We start from the raw sequence: 22223 nt of genomic DNA, 5'->3' as shown, positions 1-22223 counted from the left end.
TTGATGCCACCCTTACCTTTAATTTATCATGTCCAAACCTTGTATAACCAGTTCCTCTAGAAATGCACTCGCTTCCCATCCCCATTCCACTTCCCCACCTATATATATAAATATATTTTTGAAGTACAGTTGATTTATAACGTTGTGTTAGTTTCTGGTGTACAGCAAAGTGATTCAGTTATATATATATATATATATATATATATATATATATATATATATCTCCTTTTTCATATTCTTTCTCATTATAGGTTATTATAAGATATTGAATAGGGCTTCCCTGGTGGCGCAGTGGTTGAGAGTCTGCCTGCCAATGCAGGGGACACGGGTTCGAGCCCTGGTCTGGGAAGATCCCACATGCCGCGGAGCAACTGGGCCCGTGAGCCACAACTACTGAGCCTGTGCGTCTGAAGCCTGTGCTCCGCAACAAGAGACGCCGCGATAGTGAGAGGCCCGCGCACCGCGATGAAGAGTGGCCCCCACTTGCCGCAACTAGAGAAAGCCCTCACACAGAAACGAAGACCCAACACAGCCAAAATAAATAAATTAATTAATTAATTAAAAAAAAAAGATATTGAATATAGTTCCCTGTACTATACAGTAGGTCCTTGTTGTTTATCTATTTTATATACAGTAGTGTGTATCTGTTAACCCCATACTCCTAATTTATCCCCCTCCCCCTTCCCCTTTGGTAACCGTAAGTTTGTTTTTTTATTTTTATTTACACTCTTCCTTCCCCATGACCTTATTTCCAATAGGGTGACTCCTATTTTTCCTGTTTCCAAAGGCAGGGACCTAAATTTTCTCTCTTCTTCATCCCAAGTTCTGTCGCTGTTTTCTTCAAATGCCTGTTCTTTTGTGGGTTGGGAGAAAAAGCATTAATTGAAGAGGCTGGCACAAAGTCCTTCTCAGGAGAAAACAGTGTCGTTTTAGGAATTCAAGTGAAAGGGTGTGTCTGGCTGGAAAGCAAGGCTGTCAGTGTGGAGTGGTTGGGCTGGGGAAGGGAGTCCCGGGAAGTGAGACTGGCTCCAAGGAAGGAGGCTTATCAACAGCCTCCAGTTTCCTCTATTCTTCTAGTTAAAAAAAAAAAAAAAAAATCCCTAAATGTTCAGTGGGTACATGACTTCCCAGAATAAATCCCACCTGTAAATCCCACCCCCTTTGCAACCAGATACGACCTGTCGCCCTCCTTCTGCCCAGTGGTTTGTAAGAGGAAGAGGTCCGGGCAGCCTGGGGGAACTTCCCTCCCAGGGAGGAGTGGGGCTCTTACCTTCCTCTTTCCAGAGGCCAGCTGTCCCCGTCAGAAGGCTTTGGGAATGGAGGCCACACACGGCAGAGCGAGAAGACAGCAGGATCCTGGGCCCTGACACCACGGGAGGCCACACCAGCCCCGGGGGCACAGCAGATTCCTGACCTCGGCATTGTCACGTGAGAGAGAAATGAGCCTCTATCTTGAGTCTGAGCTGCTGTCATTTGGGGTCTGTCACTCACACCAGTGAGAACACTTGTTAAGACAGATGCAGTGGAGCAGCTTTTTAAGAACAAGGTGTCCTTAAGCTTCCTGGGGGCAGGAGCACAATGTCACCTCCCAACACCCCATGCCACCATCATGACCCTACAAATCTTCAGTAAAGCTGACTACCCCCTGCTTTCCTGTGTGAGTAGTTTGGGAGAAAAATCAAGAAAAGGGGATGTCCCCCCTCCCAAGTCAGAGAGAAGGTACCAGCTCCAAGAAGTGAGACAGAGCGAGATCGGTGCTCAAAGGACAGCGTGAGAAATGGCTGTACAAACATAAGGTTTTGAAATCACAGAAACGTCAGGGAGGGCATAGGACCTACTGTGGGACATGGGAAGGTTCAGCCTGTTTTTAGTGGGTCTCAAAAAAAGACTCCATTGCACATTTGCATTCTACATAGATTTTCTACTTTCATTCCCATAAATATCACTTCATGTCTAGATTAAAGCAGAGTCCCTAATCTTAGGTCTTTCTCTGCTCTAGCCCCTCTTAAATATTACTGCCAGATTTGCCTTTCTGGAACGTTCATTTCATCACAAAGACTAAAATCCTTCCTGTTGCCTGCAAGGCAAACTCAGAGTCTCTATAGTTGAAACTCCACCCCTCCCACCAGGTCCTTTCCCCTCCCCAACCAAGTAACTATCACCATTAATTGAATCTCCTTCTTTCCAATTACTCAGGTGGAAAACCTTGGCGTCTTCCTGGAGTGCTTTCTTTCTCTTACACCCCAGGCTATATCATCGGCTACAGCCAGCTTGTTGAGACCACTTTAAAAACACACCCAGGGGAATTCCCTGGAGGTCCAGTGGTTAGGACCCCATGCTTCCACTGCAGGGGGCATGGGTTTGGTCCTGCATGCCACGATGTGGCCGAAAAAAAAAACCCACCACCCAGCCTCCACCATTTCTCACTTTCACGGCCACCACACTGGTCCTCGCCATCATGACCGCTTGCCTTGGTTGTTGCATTCTTTCCTAATTGACCTCCCTGCTTGCCCCCACTCTTGCCAACCAAGCCATCAGAGAGAGCTGCTAAATCTCTCCTTATGTCACTCAGAGGACAATAAAAAGGCAAAGAAAGCCCATCCAGGGGTCTACAAGGCCCTACACAATCCACCTCCCCATGACTTATTTAACTTGATTTCCTATTCTCTCTTTGTTCATTTCACGCTAGCCGTGTTGGTCCCTTTGCTATTCCGTGGATATGTGGATTTAGCTCCTACCCCTGGGCCTTTGCACTTGCTGGTCCATCTGCCTGGGTTACTCGTCCTTCAGCTGCTCACATGGTTCACTCCATCAACTTCTTCATAGTTTTGCTCAAATGTCACTTATCTCTGTGTGGCCTTCTCTAACCATCGCATTTACATTTTGATACTCCTCAGCCTCTCCAGCTCTCCCTTTCACTCTCCCTGCTTTATTCTCCTCCATAGCACTTTATCGGGTTCTAAATACTATACAATTTACTTATTATTTTACTCCTAGAATGCTTCTGCCCACCAGGATATAAGCTCTGTCACATTCCAATGGGGTGGGCAGTAAGATTTGTCTGTTTGTCCCTTGCTCTGTCCCCAGGACCTAGCACAGTGTCTGCCCATAGTAAGTGCTCACTCTTGGCTGGGGAGTGGACCTTATTCACCTCCTCCCCTGGCCCTCTGCCCTGGACTCACCAGGCTCCTCCATGCCCTTCTGCCCCCTGGTGTCACCCTCAGCTTGCCCCCACCCCCAGCCTGCTCAGATCTGCCCCAGTTCTTCACCCTGTTGGGGTCTCCCCTCCCCCTCTCTTTCTAATCATGCCAATATGTCAAAGACACAATCAGGTGCCTCCTCCAGGCAGCCTTCCCAGCCCTTTTCTTTCCACACTGACTTCTCCCTTCTCTGGGTTCCTTTGCACTTGTAACTCTGGACAGAGGTGGTGGCTGTGATTGAGCCCCATCACAGGGGGAACAAACAGCCAAATGCGGAATTCTTTAGATAGGAATTGCTTCTACCTTTTCCCTAAACCTTGTGATTCCCCCAGGAAGAGAGGAAGAGGGGAAGGGCAGGGGCCACTGCAGAGAGATGGCAGCTCAGATGGGAAAACCCCAAAGGGCATTCCCAGCAGCCCAGAGGACAAAAGTGTGAGGTGTATGAGGTCAGCCCCAGGGAAACAATCGGCAGTCGTGCCTGGTGTGGCCATAGCCGCAGACACAGAGCCGTCACCCTGGGAATCCCTGCAGGCAAGGAGACGTGGCCCTGCCTGGTGAGGGGCGGGGACATGGGCAACCTTGGCTTTCCAGGTCATGTGATAATGAGCTGTCACTGAGATGACCCTCTGCCTTCAGGGTCCACATGCAGCATCCGTACTTGGTGTTTGCTCCAAGGAGTATAGAGTGTCATTTGTTGATCAGATTTATTCAGATGACAAATATGCTAGAGAGTTTGGCAGGAATGCCACATTCGGAAGAACAGTGCCTCGTTCACCTTGAAAAATACTCCGAGGGAGACCCATCCTATAGAAAGGGTGTGTTTCCCAGGGATGGATGGCAGCCTGTAATTACGCACAAAGGGTTAGGGCCACACACAATAGCATTCAGTTTCTCTCTCATTTTCTCACACGTGCTAGTCATTCTCAGCAGGTTGATAATTCTGTGAATGGCCAGGACCATGTCAGGCTGTGCCGTCTCTTCCAAAATGCCTAGTTCGTAGCACACAATAGACTCTGAGTAATTTTTTGATTGCCTAGTCAATAAACAAAAGACGAACATCTTCCTGTTTCTATGTGAGGGATGCATACATACCAATCTAACGTCTGGCCATTTTCTGAGAATTCAGCATTCGCATTATTCGATATCATCTGTCCCCACAAAATTGTGCTCCATGTAAAGGGAGAAAATAGCTTTTGAAAGGGATTGAGGGGCCTGGGAATTATTCCGAGAGAGAATGTTAATCAGCTTTGTGACAGAGAGTCAGAGAAGGATGGCTTGGGCTGTAGAGGGCAAGTTCATGCAAAGCGCAGTGGCAGCTCTGACAAGTTCAAGGCCATGTGGACGAGCAAAGCACAGGGGCCACCTCTGAACAGCCAGTTTCAGGATGGTCTGCCCACCCACCAACCGCTAGAGTGCACCTGGGGCCTCTGCACCACCAGCGACCCTCTCCCAGCTGATGGGATGGCATCCTCTGGAGTAAGACCAAGTCTCTCTCTCTCTCTCTCTCTGGGACCCAGGATCTTTGGGGCAATGGGAGTAACCGCCATTTTCCTTCCTGTTAGCAAAGATTCACAGCAAGTCACCCAGGGCTGTTTGCAGCCCTTGCAGGTATGAGCTGAGGGGGCCCTGCAAGGACCCCTTTGCCCCAGAAGCCCACCAAGCGTGGAATAATGTGAAGTCCTCCAGCCGATGGGACACCAGGAGGATACAGAGGGGCACTGAAAACTTGCTTTAACCACCTCTCAGGACTGCTAAGAGCCTGCTGTTCTCCCAGCCTCTCCGTGTCCGTCCAGGAAGCTTGCACAAAACATTTCACCCCACAACAAAGCAAACACCTTGTATTACAGGATCTGCAATATCCCTCCCCGCTCCAGGAAGCTGCGGCTCTAAATTCAAGGCTTAGCTAGGAGAGGACGCAGGTCCTTTGCTTCTTTTCCTCCTCCGCCTGCATTTGCTGTTTCATCGTGTTCCTTATCTCCTCCGCCTTATGGGGCTGAAAGTAAAGAGAAACTCAAATCCATCATTTTCACAGTTTGTTGGCAGCTCAAGTTCACCGTTTTGCAGTTGTTTGCAGCTCTTGGAAAAAAAAAAATGTGTGTTCGGAAGGGTGATGGAACCATAGCCTGGTAGGAGAGACAACGGTGCAATGGGATAAATACAGGTAAAAGTCCTTGGAAGCACAGACAGGGAGTGACCGGCTGCTCAGGGATGTGAGAGAAAACTGCAGAGGGGCTGGCATTGGAGTTGAGTCTTCAGGAAAGATTAGAAGTTTCCCAGCCTTTATCTTTGCTGCCCCATCTGCCGAGAAACCAGTCCCTTGGCAATTCCTGTGACTGGCTCTTTTTTTTTTTTATGTTAAGACTTTATATTTTTAGAGCAGTTTTAGGTTCATAGCAAAATTGAGGGGGTGGTACAAAGATTGCCCATATACCCCCTGTGCCCACACATGTACAGTTTTCCCCATTATCAACATCGCCCACCAGAGTGGTACATTTGTTACAATGATGAACCTATGCGAACACATCATAACCACTGAAAGTCCACAGTTTACACTATGGTCCACTCTCAGCGTTGTACGTTCTTTGGGTTTGGATGGCTGGTTCTTTTCATTCTTTAGCTCTCATTTCAAACGTCACCTTCTTGAACTGAAGCGTTCATCAATGGATGAATGGATCAACAAAATGGTGTATCCATACAATGAAATATCATTTGGCCTTAAAAAGGAGGGAGATTCTGATGCATGCTTCAACATGGATGAAGCTTGAGGACATATGCTGAGTGAAATAAGCCAGCCACAAATGACAAATATTGTATGATTTTAATTCTGTGAGGTACCAAGAGTAGTCAAATTCATAGGCAGAAAGCATAATGGTGGTCATTGGGGCTGGGGGGAGAGAGGAGTGGGGAGTTAGTGTTCAATGGATATGGAATTTAGGTTTGGGATGATGAAAAATTCTGGAGATGGAAGGTAATGATAGTTGAATAGCAATGTGAATGTACTTAATGCTACTGAACTATACACTAAAAATGGTTAAAATGGTAAATTTTATGTTATGTACATTTTTCAATAATAGAAAAAATAGATGCAAGTTACAACTGAGAAAAGGTCACCTCTTCAAAGAGGCCTTCCCTGACCATCAGGTCTTAAGAAGTCTTCCTACTGCAGTTGGCTGGTTACTCTCTGTTTCATTGCCTTATCTATTTCCTGCACGTCACTCACCACAATCTGAAATTATTGTACTTGTTTCCTTGTAGGCTTCATGAGGACGCAGATCTTGTCTGTTGCCTTCACAGCTCTATCACGCTGCTTGTGCCAGGCTTGGCACATACTAGATGCTGAAGCATGTAGAAGGAAATACTGAAACCTCTATAAAATGCAAAGTGCAATAAATATGTCAAAAATATTATTTATTTCATGTGGTTCTTCTCGATCTGGAAGGATTCCACATAGTGAGGCTAGTTCAGGACCGAGGACCAGATGTGACCAATTGTTGCTAAAGGCAGCAACAATTTGACTTTGACTGATGTAGGCCTGAAACAGAGCCAAGAAGTAGATCGACAAAGTCTCATCAGGGCATGGCTCCTTGAGCCTGCTTTTGGCTGAAAGAAACAGAAACCTCAACTCAGAATTGTTTGGACAGTAAAGACCATTGTCCTTATCATCGCCCATAAAAAGAGATCTCGAGGTAGGGTGCTGCAGGGGTTGGTTAATCCAGTGGCTCATCTAGCATCAAGGCCCCAGTTTCTGTCCATACTTCTATTCTGCCCTTTTCAACACATGAGCTTTGTTGTGAGCTCATGATGACTGCCTTAGCTCCACTGTGCCACACCCAGACACAATAACACAATTACTCTTGTGGAAGAAAAGCAACTATCTTTCCTTGTGTCTCTCTTGGGCAAGTGAAGGAATCTTTCACAGAAGCCCCACACAGATTTCCCCTCATGTGTCCTTAGCCAGGACCGCATACCATGTTCATGCCTAAACCGGTCACAGGCAAGGGGAATGGGACCACCATGACTGGCTTAGACTCATATAGACCCTTGGGATTAAGGATGTATCCAGCTTTCCCCAAAGCACATGACAAGCTAATGGTAGGTGCATGAATTACTCTTGGCATTAGGGAGATGGAAATGCCTATTGGGAAGGCAGCTAGTAGTGTCTACCTCAGGGTGAAATTAGAGGTTTGAATCCATGTCACAATAGCCATCCTGGCATGGAGATGGAAGCATGGATCATTCAAGGGGGCACTGACTATGGAACACCATGGAAGCCCCCAGGCCCCTGCTTCTTACCCACCACTGACCTTAGCTTATTTGGGATCAAACTGGCTACAAAGGGTTTAATGAAGTTGATGCACACCTAGGAACTTGCCTCATCTTGTGATTTCCAAGACAAGTAACCATCACTCAACCTTCATCCAGCATGAGGTTTGCATTTACACAAGGCTGTGTTCAATTCTTATTCTGAAACTCTTTCATTCTTTGATTCAACATATATTTATTGAGCACCCATTTTGTGTCAGGTATTATACTAGGAACTGGGATATAAGAAATAAAGTGTCTGCCTTCATGGAGCTTACTATCTGGTCTGGGGAGAGAACCAACTAACATATTTTTAAAAATTAATTTCACATATGTACTGATATGTACTATGGAGAAAATAGAATGATGGGATAGAGAGTGGTGGGACCAACAGGTTACTTGAGCTAGACGATTAGGGAAACTCTCTGAGGAAGTGAGAGATCTGAGTTGTGAAGGAAAAAGCTAGAAGGAAGATTTGGGGGAAGGATATTCCTTGTAAGTACATACTCTTTGTAGCAAGAATAAGATTAACATGTTTAAATCATACCAAATCAGCCTGTGTTACTGGAGCTTGGAGGGCAAGGGAGAGAGTGGTAGGGATGAGGCAGAAGTTTCAGTAGCCTTGGAGAAACTATTTTAGTGGGGGAGGGGAAAATCCAAGACTTGGGTTTTGGACATGTTAATTTATCTAGGTGGATTAGCCATTTAAGGGGGGATGTAAGAGGTCCAGAACACAGAGTTGTAGACATGAAGCTGGAAATTATCAGCTTATGGATGATATTTTAAATCTGGGTGAGATCACTTAGGGAGAGATTGTAAAAGAGAAGAGAAAGGCTTCTAGACTCACTAGGTGTATGATTTGAGCATGTTATTCAGCTTCTTTGAGCTTGATTTTTTTTGAATTAATTAATTAATTTTTAACATCTTTATTGGAGTATAATTGCTTTACAATGGTGTGTTAGTTTCTGCTTTAAAACAAAGTGAATCAGCTATGCATATACATATATCCCCATATCTCTTCCCTCTTGCGTCTCCCTCCCTCCCACCCTTTGAGCTTGATTTTGAACTTGTCTATAAAGTGAGTTTTATCGTATCTACCTTGCAGAGTTGTTATAAGAATTAAGTTAGATAATGTATGTGAAAGCACCTGGCACAAGGCTTGGTAGAGTCTAAAAAAAAATGTTTTTTTCTTCACGCTGAGTGTCCTCGTTCCATTTTGTTAGATAATAAAGGTATGTATGTGAATCATTAAAATTGGATCTAGGTAAAGTGAGCGTCCAGGATTTGACATTCCTTTTTCTGACTGATCAACTTTCAAAAAATCATTCTTAGGCACTGGTGGATAGATGAGGAAGGAGTTCTATCATATTTTTCTGCTAAAAGAGAGCCCAGATTTCCTTAGATGGGTGAGGGAGGATAGGTGAAAGAAGAGCTGCAGGTATGGGAGAGGAAGGAAAATGAGAAAAAAGTATTTCAGACAGCATATAACGGAACAGTGATGGAAAGCTCAAGATTTCAAACCTTTGTCTTTAGGAGATGGTGTCACTGCCCAGAAATAGACACATCGGATGAGGAGTTAGTCTGGGATGAACATAGAAGTGATGGTGAGCTTAGTTTTGGCCAGGCTGAGTGTGAGCTCCAGAGAGGGCAACCTGGAGGAGACAGCAAGCAGACAGCAAGCATTTAGGGAATTTTTGTAGCACAGGAGAGAGGCCGGACCTGGAGCTACAGGTTTAGGGGGCTTTGCATGGAGAGGACTGAAGCCTTGAAACTGATGAGGTCATGGACAAAGTCTAGGGTGAAACCCTTCTCCAAAGAGCTCTTTTACTGCTGTTTAATATTTCATGTGGTTGTTTGGCTTCCCTGTTTGACTGCAAACTTAACTGCTCTTCCACTTTCTCAAAGGTGACTTGGGAAATTGCCTCTCTCAGCTTCAGTTTCCTCAACTCTCAAATGGGACTAATAATACCTACCACATAGACGGTTGGGAGGACGAAAAGAGATCATCTCCTGGAGCGATTAGCATCGTGCCTGGAATGAGGAAGGTAGACAATGAACACTGAATGTCGCCTCGATGTTATTTATTTGATTCAAAACTAAGAAGTGTTCTTGCATACCTGCCAGGTGTATAAACACTTCCTGTTCACTCAGGGTACGTGACAGTGGGGAGGAGGGGTTGAGGTGGGGACTCTAGTCCTATAACTTCCTCCTGCCCAACCCTGAGGTCACATCCTAACTAAGCTTGGGAGAACTGTCCCGTCCCTGGTTTATATCAGTCCCTCCCACATAGGAGGGGAATGGTAGATGGGTGCAGATTCAACTGAAAATAGTCTTTTCCAGTTGCCACGGCCCACATACTGCTCTGAAGCCCGTCTCTAGCACAGATATCTAGGTCTCTTTTCTCCTAGTGGGACTGCCCCAGCTGGACATATGGGCGGTTGTCAGAGGGCTGGCGGGCCCCTGAACAAGAGAGAGAAGCAGCAGGGACACATCTTTCTTGGAAACCAGCCTTAGGCAGCCCAGGATCCCACAGTCTTCCCACCTTCTTTGCTTTTCTGCTGGGATTTGAGGTCACTCCCTCCCCTCAGGGGACACCCACGTGGATCTGACCATTGTGATTTGCTCTCCCCTAGTCTGTGCTCCCAGGGAGGGGAGGGGAAGAAGAGTTTAATTAGGTCTCTGAGTTTCCTGATGCCAGCAAGAGTGCCCTCAGGTTGTCTGATGTGTGAGTAGCTTTGGGCTAGTTTCAAATTATTTTTAGGACTGTAAGAAATCAGCTCTGAGACCTGAGTCATGAGCAGGCTTGCAGGAATCTGTGGACATGGAGCTCTTGGCCCCTGGCATGAAGGGGAAGGAGGGTCTTGCGTTGACCTTGCAGCTTTTCCCTCTCAGAAGCCGAGCAGACAACCCTATGGGGGGCTCAGGGTGTACAGGGTATGCGTCCTTTTAGAAATGCAGCCCTCCTCACCCCAAGCCCATCCCATTTCCCCACCAATTTTTTCTAAGCTATTTTGAAACAGCCATGAAAAGGTTTAGAACTGGTTTAAATTCAGGTATCAGTGACGATTCTCTGTTTGCAAAGACCTGGAAACCAGCTGTGCCCTTAAAGCCAAGGAGAAGACTGGATTTAGCTATTGCTGGGAAAACAGCAACTATTTCTCCCACCACCCTGGTTTGGCAACATACAAACATGCCTTCAGAAATCTCAAAGAAAAACTCAGATTTAAAAAAAATAAATGTTGACCTAACTTCAATTTACAGAGCAGTTACAAGGCTAGGGCAAAGAATTTCACTCAAATAAGGCAGACCTCAAAAATATTGCAAGTTTGGTTCCAGAAAAAAGAATATCAAAGAAAGTGAGACACTCTAAGTTTTGTGGTTTCCTAGTGCACATCAAAGTTATGTTTACACTATAGTCTATTAAGTGTGCAAAAGCATGTCTAAGAGAGCATATATAACTTAATTAAAAAATATGTTATTGTTAAGAATGCTAACCATCACCTGAGCCTTCATAATCTTCTTGCAATAGTAACATTAAAGATCACTGATCACAATTACCATAACGAATATAATAATGATGAAAAAGTTTGAAATACTGCGAGAATTACCATAACGTGACACAGAGACATGAAGTGAGCAAATGCTGTTGGAAAAATGGCGCCAATAGACGTGCTTGACACGGGGTTGCCACAAACCTTCAATGTGTAAAAAACACAGTATCTGTGAAGTACAATAAAGCCCAATACACAAAGTCTGCCTGTACCCCAAATGTTAACATTCTACTATATTGGTTTTATCATTTTCTCTCTCACCACATATACTGATACAGGGTAAGACTGATACAATACTATTCCCTAACCTGCAGACTTTATTCAGTTGTCATCAATTTTCCTATAAAGTCCTTTATAGCAAAAGAAAACCCAGGACTATATTATTCAGTTGTTGCATCACTTTAGTCTGCTTTAATTTTGAACAGTTATTGAGTATCTCTTTGCATTCATGATCTTGACATTTTTTCATAGTGCAGGCCACTTATGTTGTAGAACGACCCTTCCTTCGGGTTTGTCTGATGTTTCTTTGTGATCGCATTCAGGTCATATGCTCTGGGCAGTAACACCAAAGCTGTGGTGCTGGGTTTGTCTCAGGGCACCGTATCAGGAGGCACGTGCTGCTGTCTCTTTGTTTCATCACCAGTGATGTTAGCTTTGATCATTTGGTTAAGGGGGGATGGGTCAGATTTCTCCACGGTAAAGTGACTTCATTTTCCCTTCTGTAAGGTCACTTTGTAATTAATAAGAATCTTGGGGGGAGGTACTTTGAGTTGGTCTATATACTCCTCTAAATTTCACCCACTAATTTTAGCATCTATTGATGATTCTGGCCTGAATCTATCATTATGTTGATGGTTGCCAGGTGCTGGTTTTCTAAATCCATTATTCCTTTTACATTTATTTGTTGGTTTTCTACTGTAAGGAAGAACTTTCTCGCATATCTATCTATCTATCTATCTATCTATCTATCTATCTATCTATCTCAGTTTTTGAAAACAAAACAGCATGTTAACTAAAAAACCCCGATGTATTCCCACAGTGGGTGTCCTTCCTTGAGCCCTCACTGACAGCAAACGTGTCCAGGCCGGTCTGGTGAGCTGGGGGCCGGCAGAAGGAGTCAGTACACAAGAACTGAACTGCACTGGGGCTCTGTGTGTGGTGGGGGATTCGTGCTGGCCTCTGATGAGGGGCAGGGTGTGGAGGGCAGCAGGCAGGGATTGAAGGAACTGTCTTGTGTGAGACACCATGAATCTAAGAATGTGAGCGGCAGGCATGTGTGTCCCTAGGACAAAGCAGGGCTCACAGTGGGGGACAGGGGAGTTTAATATTCTGGGCACACGGCACCCTGTGCTGTAGGACCATACAACCTGGCAGCAGTGGCTGTGCAGGAAGATGGGGACACTGGGGTCTCACGTGGGTAGTGCCAGTGACTCTCACGCGGGTTTTCAGGAGGACGGGAGCGGGACAGAGGCAGAACATGGCCCACAGGCATGACGGTGGGGAGGGGCACCTACTCTGGGTACTTCCAGAGGCGACTTTGTGGGAGCCCAAGATCTTATATGAGCAGGTCAAGACAAAAGCCAGTTCGATGTCAGAGGCTGGAGAGGCCATGGGACACTGGAGTTCCAATCCACACAGCACTTGCAGCCTGGCAAACAGTCCCTGAAAAATGAGACTCGGTGCACTAGGGGCGGGGCTTGCTTGGATGCAGAGCATAGTGCCAAACTGGTGCGCTGCCCCACCTGCCAGCCGCCCATGCTCGTCAGCACAGTTTGGTTGTCTCCTGCTCATTCCTGGGTGCTCCCCTGGGTTCTGAATGGCAGAGGACCGGTCCTCCTCCTCCAGACTTATGTACACCCGAGGGGACTAACTCTGAACGAGGCACTCGCAAAGAGGGACGAATGCACGAAAGGAGAGCACCCAAGAAAGACGGAAAATGAGGAGACGTGGCAGCACGAGGGAAGCGGCTTCACCACATCTACCAAGTAGCTCCCTAGGAAATACTCAATCTTTCATTTAATTGAAGACCGGAACATTATTATCTCTGGCACGAGAAGGAGTTATCCTAAAGAAAATTTACAGTGGTATTATCATCGACTCAAAAATAAATTACACTTTGGTTTAGTTTAATTTAGTTTCCTAAAATTACACTTTGGTTATATTTGGGTATCATATCAAATCAGGCCGTGTGCATCTGTCTGTGAGAGTGAAGAAATGCTACGTTAGAAAGCCTTAATTTGAAATGCTGGGTGCATTGTCCACTGTGTACACTTTAGCAGTTTTCACTTGGAAGTTGATGGTGATGCAGTGTTTCCTACAATACAGTCTTTACGTCAGGCTTTCGAAGAAATCTTTTCGAAGATTTACAATGCGGGACAGCTCGAATGTTACTTCTGAAGTGATTTTTGGGAAGCTTTGAGATAAGCCAACCTGCACTCCTACAGCTGGGCTGGAGGCTGTCCCCAGGGCCTCAGACACCTGCCTGGCCACCAGAGGCTACCTGATCTGGGTCCCTCTTTTCAGGGTGGTGACGGGCACAGTTGTCTGATCACCTGCCCTTGGAAGCTGTGTGTATGATGGTCTCTGAGCTCCCCTGTGCAGAGGTCATCCCTGCTGGATCAGGGAGTCACGTGGAGTCACAGAACAGCTGTCAGAGCCTGACCGGGCCAGCAGGGACTTTCCCACAGAGCTATTACATTTCAATTTCAGTAAATATTTAATGGCAGTCAATACCAGAACAGATGCTCCGGGATGAGAGTTCAGGAAGTACAAACAGGACCTGCCTTCAAAAGATGGACAACCTAGTTGAGATTCAAGTAACATTTATTGGGGAAAAATGGGAGAGAGTGAACAGAGCTTGGGGCTGGCACCACAGGGTTTTGTGTTTGGGTTTTGATCTTGTCACTTATGGGTTTCGGGCACCCAGTAGGACCTTTCAGGGCCTCCATCCACAAGGAGCCTCCGTGTCTCATCATACATGGAGAATAACCATTCTTACCGCATGGGTTTCTCGTAAAGATTAATGGGAGACTAGACAAAAAGCACTCAGCGTGGTGTCTGGCCCAGAATAAGAGCTCAGTAAACAATAGCTGGTTTTTTGAGGGCTTTCACACGCTGGGCACGTTTACCTATGTGGTCTCCCACACCCCGCTGAGCAGGGTGTTATTATTATGCCCCATTTACAGATATAGAAACTCAAGGCCAGAGAGGCGAAGGGCTTGCTTTTAGTTAGCGGTTCATCAGCGGTAGGGCTGCACTTGACGGCCCACCTCCTGGCACCTGACTTGACGCCATCCTCACTCTGACACGACTGGCCCTTGCGGTGTCGTGATCATCTATGGAGAAGACATATTCTGGCATCTTCTCAGCAAACACACCACTAATAACAATGATCTCTTACCTTTGTATAATCCCTTTAACTTTCCAAAGTGCTTTCACATCTAGTATCATTTGATCCCCTCCACTCCAAAGACGAGTCTTCTCTGTTCAACTTGCAAAATCAACTCCTGCCAGGGCTTTTTCTGCCTGAAAGACTGAAGCATGGCAGAATAAATGTTCTGGACCGTGTCTTTTCCAGCCTGGGCAGCGGACAAGGTGGCTTTCTTTCTGGGCTGAAAAGTCTCTATTTTTATTTTGGGCTTTTGTGCAGCACCCGGAACCCAGCCTGCCCCACTTCAAGCTTCTTCCTGCTTTACGTCATGAACTAGGGGAGCGTTTCCTATTTTCTTCAATACTTTGAAAGCCTCTGACTCATCTTGGGATGAAGCAGAAGTCACATTGGTAGGATGCTTGGACCAATCTCTCGTCCTTACACCCCTTGGAATACACACATGTGCACACGTGTGTACACCTGCTGCTTCCCAACTGCCCTAATGAATGAGGCTCAGTGAACACGAATCGATGAAGCTCCACGGAAGTCTGCCACTTGTTTATGGCTCCCTTCCAGGAGCTCAAATGTTGATTATCCACGTGTCTCATCTCCATCTCCTTCAACTTGGCTCAGGGGTGCTCCCATTAATGTTATAGTCACTAGACACGTTATCTTCCTTCTCTTTGAGCAAAGTTATTTTTCAAACACTAAGCACAAATAATTATTCAAGAAACACTTTGCAAAAACAGCATTTATGAAAACCGTACAATTCAAAATCTATTTTAGAAGCTTTTACAAAAAGCAGGAAATTTAGCGGGGGAAGCAGGTGCTGCATTCTTTTCATGATAAATGGCGGTGCATGCCCGGGCGAGGGTGGGGTGGGAGGCTGCCTGACTAGTCCCAGATAGAGTGGTACCAGAAGGTTTTCCAAACACAGCCTCCAAACCAAAATGCCCTTAGACTCAAGCAGCTCTGACCATAAAGGTAAGAATGAGAGATGTGTTTTGCTGGTCTGAGATTTGTAAGAAGTGCAGTTAAGTAAGCAGTTGATTTAGTATCTCACCCCCTCCCCTTGCAGAATTTACCATTTGACATTTGGTGCCTGTGACCTCAGCAGGAGTTCTAAGGACAAAGCAACACCTGTGTCGACTGAAGAGGACATATCTGGGGTCTGGAGGGTCCCCAAAGCGTCTTTGAAGGAAACGTCTTGAAATCAAAAGCCATCTGCTAAGGGAAAACTCTGTTTTTTGTGTTTTACCCCCAGGAATCACTAGGTTCCTAGTGGAGGAGTCCAGGAAGAAGAACAAGACTGACAACAACCATAGCTATCACTTTCCAGAACTTCCTGAGCCACAGACTTCACATACATTATCTTGTTCATCTCATAGCAATCCAGTGAGGTGGGGACCATCCTTATGCCCATTTTCCAGTGGGGGAAACTGAGTCTCACAGTGGTTACGTCCCGCGTGGACAGTCTGTCAGCTGGTGAGTGGCAGAGCCGGCATTTAAACCCCACACCGTTTGGCTCCACATCCCACGCTTTCCCTCCTTACTGCACACTGCATCCCTGGGCCCCTTCCAGCCGCTAGCCCCCCGCCCAAGGGGAGCCACTCTCCTGACTTCCACAGCAGAGGTGAGTCCTTCTGTATTTGTACTTTATGTAAATGGCATCATGCAGTGTGTGCTCTTTGGTGTCTGGCTTCTTTCACTCAACATCAAGTTTGTGAGATTCACCCATGTTGTTGAGTATGGCTGTTGATCATTGGTATGCTCTTGGCCGTACAGAATTCCGTTGTGTGACTACGCTTCAGTTTATGTATCCATTCTATTATTGATGGACTTTGAATTGTTTCTTTTTCTTGGCTATTACACAAAGCTGTATTATGCATATATAAACTTTTAAGGTTGTAGATAAAAGAATCTATATAGACAACATATCATCTGTGGATAATGAGAATTTTAAGTTTTTTTTTCCCCTTTCCAAACCTTATATGTTTTCTTTCTTTTCTTTTTTCTTCCTGATTTTAAAAGCCTTCACTGTTTCACCATTAAAAATAATTTTGTGTAGGTTTTGGTTAGACTTCCCTCATCAGATTAAGGAAATCCCTTTCGATTCTGAGCTAGTTAATTTTTTAAATCATAAATAGATATTTTGAATTTCATCGAATGTGTTTTCTCTGTCTTTTGAAATAACCATATTGTTTTGTTCTTGTAATGCTAATGGTGTGAAAGATAATTACAGATTTTCTGAAGTTAAACCTTACATTCCTGGAATAAACTCAGCTGAGTCATGATGTGTTATTTTTTTTCATAAAGTGCAGGATTTATTTTGCTAATATTTGTGTAGGATTACTCTCTATGTTCCTAAATGAAGTTTCCCTATGATTTTTCTTTATTATATTTTTCCAGTTTTAGCATCAAAGGTAGAGTGGACTCATAGACTGAATTAGGGAATATTCTTTTTCTTTTTTCTTCAAAGAATTTGCATAATATTAGAATGATATGTTCCATGAACACTTGGTAGAATTTACTTGTAAAATCATCTGTGCCTGGTGATTATTTGTAGGAAAATTAAACAATTGATTCACTTGTTTTGATGGTTATGAGCTATTTCTATTTGAGTTGGTTATTTTTCAAAGAATGTGCTCATTTCTTCTAAGTTAATGCATCTTTATGCATTCTTTGGCATGTAGTTTTTTATAGTACTCTCTTATCTTCTTAGTCTCTGATGGATCTCTCATTATATCCCTTTTTATTGTTAATATTATTTGTGCATTTCTCTTTCTTGCACAATTCTCCTAGAGGCTTGCCTATTTTATTCGCGTTTTCTAAGAACCAACTTTAGGTTTTTGTAAATCTTTGTTTTCTATTTCATTAATTTCGACACCTAAAGTTATTTTTCTTTAAATTTATTCTGTTGTTCTTTTTCTAATTTCTTAAGTTGGGTACTTAGCTCATTAATTTTCAGCCTTGCCTCTCTTATACGAATAAGCATTTAAGTCTCTACATTTCTCTCATTTCTCTCGTAGTATCTTTTTTATTGCATTCCAGAAGCCTTGGTATGTTGTATTTTCATTATTGTTTAGTTCTAAATATATTTAAATTTCTCGGGGTCTTTTATCCAAAAGGTATTTAAAAGTGAGATTTAAAAGTTCTAAGCATATGTTTTTGAGGTCTAAATTAATTGCACTGTGGTTGGAAAACTTGGTCCATATGATAAGGGATATTTGAAAATTTTAACCCTTCTTCTATTCCATGGTTAGTCTTTGTAAATATTGTCATATGGAATCTATATATGTTTGATAAATCAAACGATAATTGCATTTTTATATTTTTACTAATTTTTTGTCCTATCAATAAATAAAAGATGTACCTTGAACATTGCCCACTCTGATGATGAGTTTAATTTCCCTATGTACTCTATCAATTTTGCATTACATGTAACATAAGACTTTTTAGAATTGTTTTATCTTTCAGATGTATCAAACATTTTGTTATTGCACAGAGGCCCTATCTATATAACGCTTTTCTGTATTAAAGCCTACCTTTTCTGACAGTAGAAATCTTTGTTTTGGTTAATATTTGCTTCATAAATCTTTCACTTCCAACTTTTCCCTGTCCTTATGTTTGAATGTGTCCCCTGTGAATAGCACATGGCTGAATGTTTTAAAATATCTAGTGTGACTATCTCGGTCCATTGTGTGGTGAGTTTAGTCCTGTTTCATTAACATGATGCAATATTTGTCTGTCTTTCCACTATGCTGTTACCTTCTGCTTCCTATTTATTTTTCCCTCTGCCTATTTTTCTCTTCTTGACTATTAAAACTTTCCATTTTTATTGGCTTTCTCATTCCATTTTTCCTTCTACTCGTTTGGAAGTGATGCTGTACTCTCTTTCTGTTCTCTGATGGTTACCTTTGAAATTATACCATGCAAAACTACTAAACACTAACAATAGTACCTCAACCCTCCTAGCAAATCACACAACAATTTCCTCTTTCAACTTTTATACTATTATCCTGAGTATTTTCATTATGTCTTCTTAAACATTTTTATTTCTAAGTTATGGAAATTAGATGTTAATATTATTTTATGGACAATATTAATATTTGCCTACTTCTTTACTTTTTTGCAACTCAGACTTTTCTTCCAAGATTATTTCCCTTCTTCCTGGAGTGCATATTTTAAAGTTCTTCTGGCTTAGGTCTATTGGTAGTAGACTTGGTTTCTGTTTCTCTAAAAATGTTTTTATTTCACTCTCATGAGTGGAGGTATTTTTGCTAGGTGGACAATTCTAGGATGACTGTGATGTGATTTTCCCTCAGCATTTAGAAGATATTATTCCATTGTCTCTTGGCTTTGGTTTTTGCTGTTGAGAAAATTGCTGTCAGTCTGTCATTCCTTTGAAGGTGGTACATTTTCTTTTTTAATGCTTTTAAGATCTTCAGTTTGTTTTTGGTACTTGGCATGTTGTCTTCAATATGTCCATGTTTGGATTTACTTTTTCTTTGTCTTGTTGGGTAACTGCCATGATTACTGTGTCCTTGTACTCATGTACCTCAGTTTTAGAAAATTACCTTTAAATTAGCCCTCTTACCTGTCTTTTCTACTCCTTCCTCCTGGACTCTGATATGATATTGGAACTTCTTACTCTACCTTCCTTGTCTCTTTTTTTCTTTCTTGCACTTTACATCTTGTTTCTTTGTGCTACTTTCTAGAAAATTTCTACAGATCTATCTTCAGGTTCACCAATTCACTCCTCAATTATGTTTAATATGCTATTACCGCACTCCCTGAATTTTTTTAATAGCTAAAACTATATATGTCATTTTAAAAAGTTCTATGTCTTTTTCAAATCTCCTTCATCATATTTGCTATTCCTTTCTGCTTGCTCATCTTTTGTTTAAACATTTTATATATGGTTATTCTCTATTCTGATTCTGAGAATTCTAATATTTCAAATCCATATGCATCCTAATCTGTTTTATTTCTGCTGATAATCACTCATTATGATTTGTGTCCTTGTGTGATGATCTATTGAGCTCACATTTGGCTGTTCTTGGTCTGTGGAATACAGAATAGGATGCTTGTCTCCAGAGTGGTTTCTTCTGCCAGGACCAGGAACGCTGCTGACCTGGACCCATGTCATCCCCTTCCATAGTCCCTGGACTAAACTGTGAATCTCAGGGTCAGCTTCTCCCTCTTGACATACTGTTATTTGGAATTGTCCTCAGAGCAACTCTGCCTGTATGTCCTCAGAGCAACTTTCCAATACTAACTACTCAGATCTCTGACTATGTGTGTTTGTGTGTGTGTGTGTGTGTGTGTGGTGTGTCCCCATGGAGGTGTCCCTTATTTCCATAATCTCAGCAATGCAAAGAAGTTGTATTTTATGAAAGATATACCTGTTCTGAAACAGGAGGACCCTCAAGATCACTAATCTCCCACACTATGAGACGTAGAAATTTGGGCCTGTTTTTGCATTAATAAAATAGACAGGGAGTATGAGAGTTCAGGGAAAGATGGAAACATTTCATTGCCATTTAAGCAATGCTAAGTAAATCCTAGTTATTGTTTGTGGCATATAATTTCCTAAATCTCATCATTCTGTCATTGCTTTCTGGCTACCTCATGTGTATGAAGCTTGCTTCCTGGCTACCTCATGTGTATGAAGCTTGCTTCCTGAGTGCCAAGGGCTACCCAATATCCTCTCTTCTATTTAGCATCTTGAGAGCACCCTTGCCCACTTCACCTCATTTTGTAATGCCCGCAAGAGGCCTGACTTGCAGACTGGATGGAGTATAATGCTGCATGCTATAAGGCTATAATAGACAGAGACAGGTCCAAGGGAAAGGCTTGGGTCCCAAACTGGTCCAATCCAAGTCTTTCCTAGAATTTTCCATATTGGAGGCAGAGAAGTCTCTCTTCTTGGATTGCAAATAAGAAACACATAAGACTAAGGCTGTTGTTGGCCATCTTCCATGCCACGTAGGGAGAGTCAATCTGTAGCCTTGATTAACACATGGGTGTGTTTCTGAGCTGAGCTTAAGAGGATGGGATTGACATGTACACACTGCTATATTTAAAATAGGTAACCAACAAAGACCTACTGTATAGCACAGGGAACTCTGCTCAGTATTCTGTAATAACCTAAATGAGAAAAGAACTTGAAAAAGAATAGATACGTGTATACGTATAACTGAATCACTTTGTTGTACACCTGAAACTAACACAATGTTGTTAATCAACTGTATTCCAATATAAAATAAAAAGTTAAAAAAAGAAGACATTTACAAAATGATTATAAAGAAGGGGGGGTGAGTAGTTCCTGGCAGCTCATATTTTCAGATGGTTGCAGGAGGACTCCCTTGCTGTGCCCTGACAGGGACCTAAGGCTTCTATCCCTTTACCACCTTCAAGGCAGTGAAAGGGGCATGGCTTTAAGCAATTACCATCATCCACCCAGTATAAGTGTCAATTAGGCTAATGGAGAAAATAAGATTCAGAACCTTTTGAAGTGGTCCTTCCTCCCCTTTTGAGAATTAGCTCACCTCTACTTGACCTCAAAAATGTAAGCTTTCCAGTAAATCTGACCCCCTACTTCCTGTGAGTTTCAACATCTGCAACATCAAAGTGAAACAGTCACTCCTTTAGAAGCACAGAAAAATTAACTGGAAATAGAATGATGCTGGTTTCATGTGCTATGAGAAAGGGAAATGGGTCTGATTGCAACTAGATATAGAATTGGAAAATACCCAGAACTTTCTGATTTTTAAAAAGGCAAAATCAAATTGGAAAGTGTTTGGTGTCTCAAAAAATAATTTTAAAAAAGTCCATTATTGACTCTTCATTATACAAGATACACGCAAAGGAGAAGCATACAGCTCCAGATCATTTCAGTGACATCCCATACCCAGGAAGGATTAATGCCTGAGAATACTCAGTTGAATCAGTATTTTCTCCCCTCAATGCACAATCACTACAGGATCAGCATAGAGTAGGAACATTAATAAAAGCTGGTCCAATATGGAATTAATTCAATTAGATAGGCAGGGGAGAAACACTTCAATCCCCTAGAGCCAAAGGTAACTTCTTTAAAACTCCTGATATCCGGTCAAATGCAATTAATATCACTATCTTGTTCAAATCCTACAATAAAAGACATATACATGTTAATGTTTGACAAAACTTAGGTTATTTTACCATTCATTCCTCCCAAATTCTGAGTGTCCTCGCAAATCAGATTTTCAAAAATACTTCTTCCTTTCTTCTTTTTGGTTTTTTTTTTTTTTTTTTTTTTAAACCTGACTACTTTCTGAGTTGTCTAATTCAGCTTTTGTATTGTAGCATGATATGTAAGAAAGCAACAGGAACTTTTTTTTTTTTTTAATTTGATTCTTTTCACTTTATTTATTTATTTTGGCTGTGTTGGGTCTTCGTTTCGTGCGAGGGCCCTCTCTAGTTGCGGCAAGTGGGGGCCACTCCTCATCGCGATGCGCGGGCCTCTCACTATCGCGGCCCCTCCCGTTGCGGAGCACAGGCTCCAGACGCGCAGGCTCAGTAGTTGTGGCTCACGGGCCCAGTTGCTCCGCGGCATGTGGGATCTTCCCAGACCAGGGCTCGAACCCGTGTCCCCTGCATCGGCAGGCAGACCCTCAACCACTGTGCCACCAGGGAAGCCCTGGTTTTTTTTTTCAAAAATATTTTGTCCAACATTGGAGTCAAGAAAATATTATATAATAAAAGCTAACATGGAGTTTTTGTTGTGTGTTCAACACTGTTCTAAATACTTTACGTGTG

At 43.2% G+C, this 22223-nt stretch overlaps 1 protein-coding gene and 1 long non-coding RNA gene across 11 annotated transcripts in view; one reads left to right on the top strand and one right to left on the bottom strand.

Moving 5' to 3' along the window:
• Positions 1-17807, top strand: part of LOC130707341 (ras-related protein Rab-7b) — an 85308-nt gene extending 67501 nt beyond the window's left edge. For 7 of the 10 annotated variants that reach the window (XM_057541573.1, XM_057541567.1, XM_057541559.1 and 4 more), the window contains one exon: positions 15688-17807. In XM_057541573.1, the coding sequence (XP_057397556.1) occupies positions 15688-15705 (18 nt within the window). In that variant the 3' untranslated portion in view covers positions 15706-17807. Of the gene's footprint in view, positions 1-251; positions 594-9407; positions 9548-15687 lie in introns of those variants that run through there. The other 3 variants (XM_057541536.1, XM_057541515.1, XM_057541542.1) reach the window with 3 other exon arrangements.
• On the bottom strand, positions 6002-14683 carry LOC103020266 (uncharacterized). Its single transcript, XR_009007300.1, has 4 exons — positions 14454-14683; positions 9476-9533; positions 9024-9154; positions 6002-6800 (listed from the first exon to the last, which is right to left on the bottom strand). It is a non-coding gene; the product is annotated as an uncharacterized LOC103020266 (long non-coding RNA).
• Positions 17808-22223: the final 4416 nt, after the last annotated feature.

The sequence above is a fragment of the Balaenoptera acutorostrata genome, chromosome 1 (genome assembly GCF_949987535.1).
Source record: "Balaenoptera acutorostrata chromosome 1, mBalAcu1.1, whole genome shotgun sequence".
Lineage (NCBI taxonomy): Eukaryota > Metazoa > Chordata > Mammalia > Artiodactyla > Balaenopteridae > Balaenoptera > Balaenoptera acutorostrata.
Note: the sequence above shows the minus strand (reverse complement) of the source record. Positions and strands in the feature narration are given on the sequence as shown.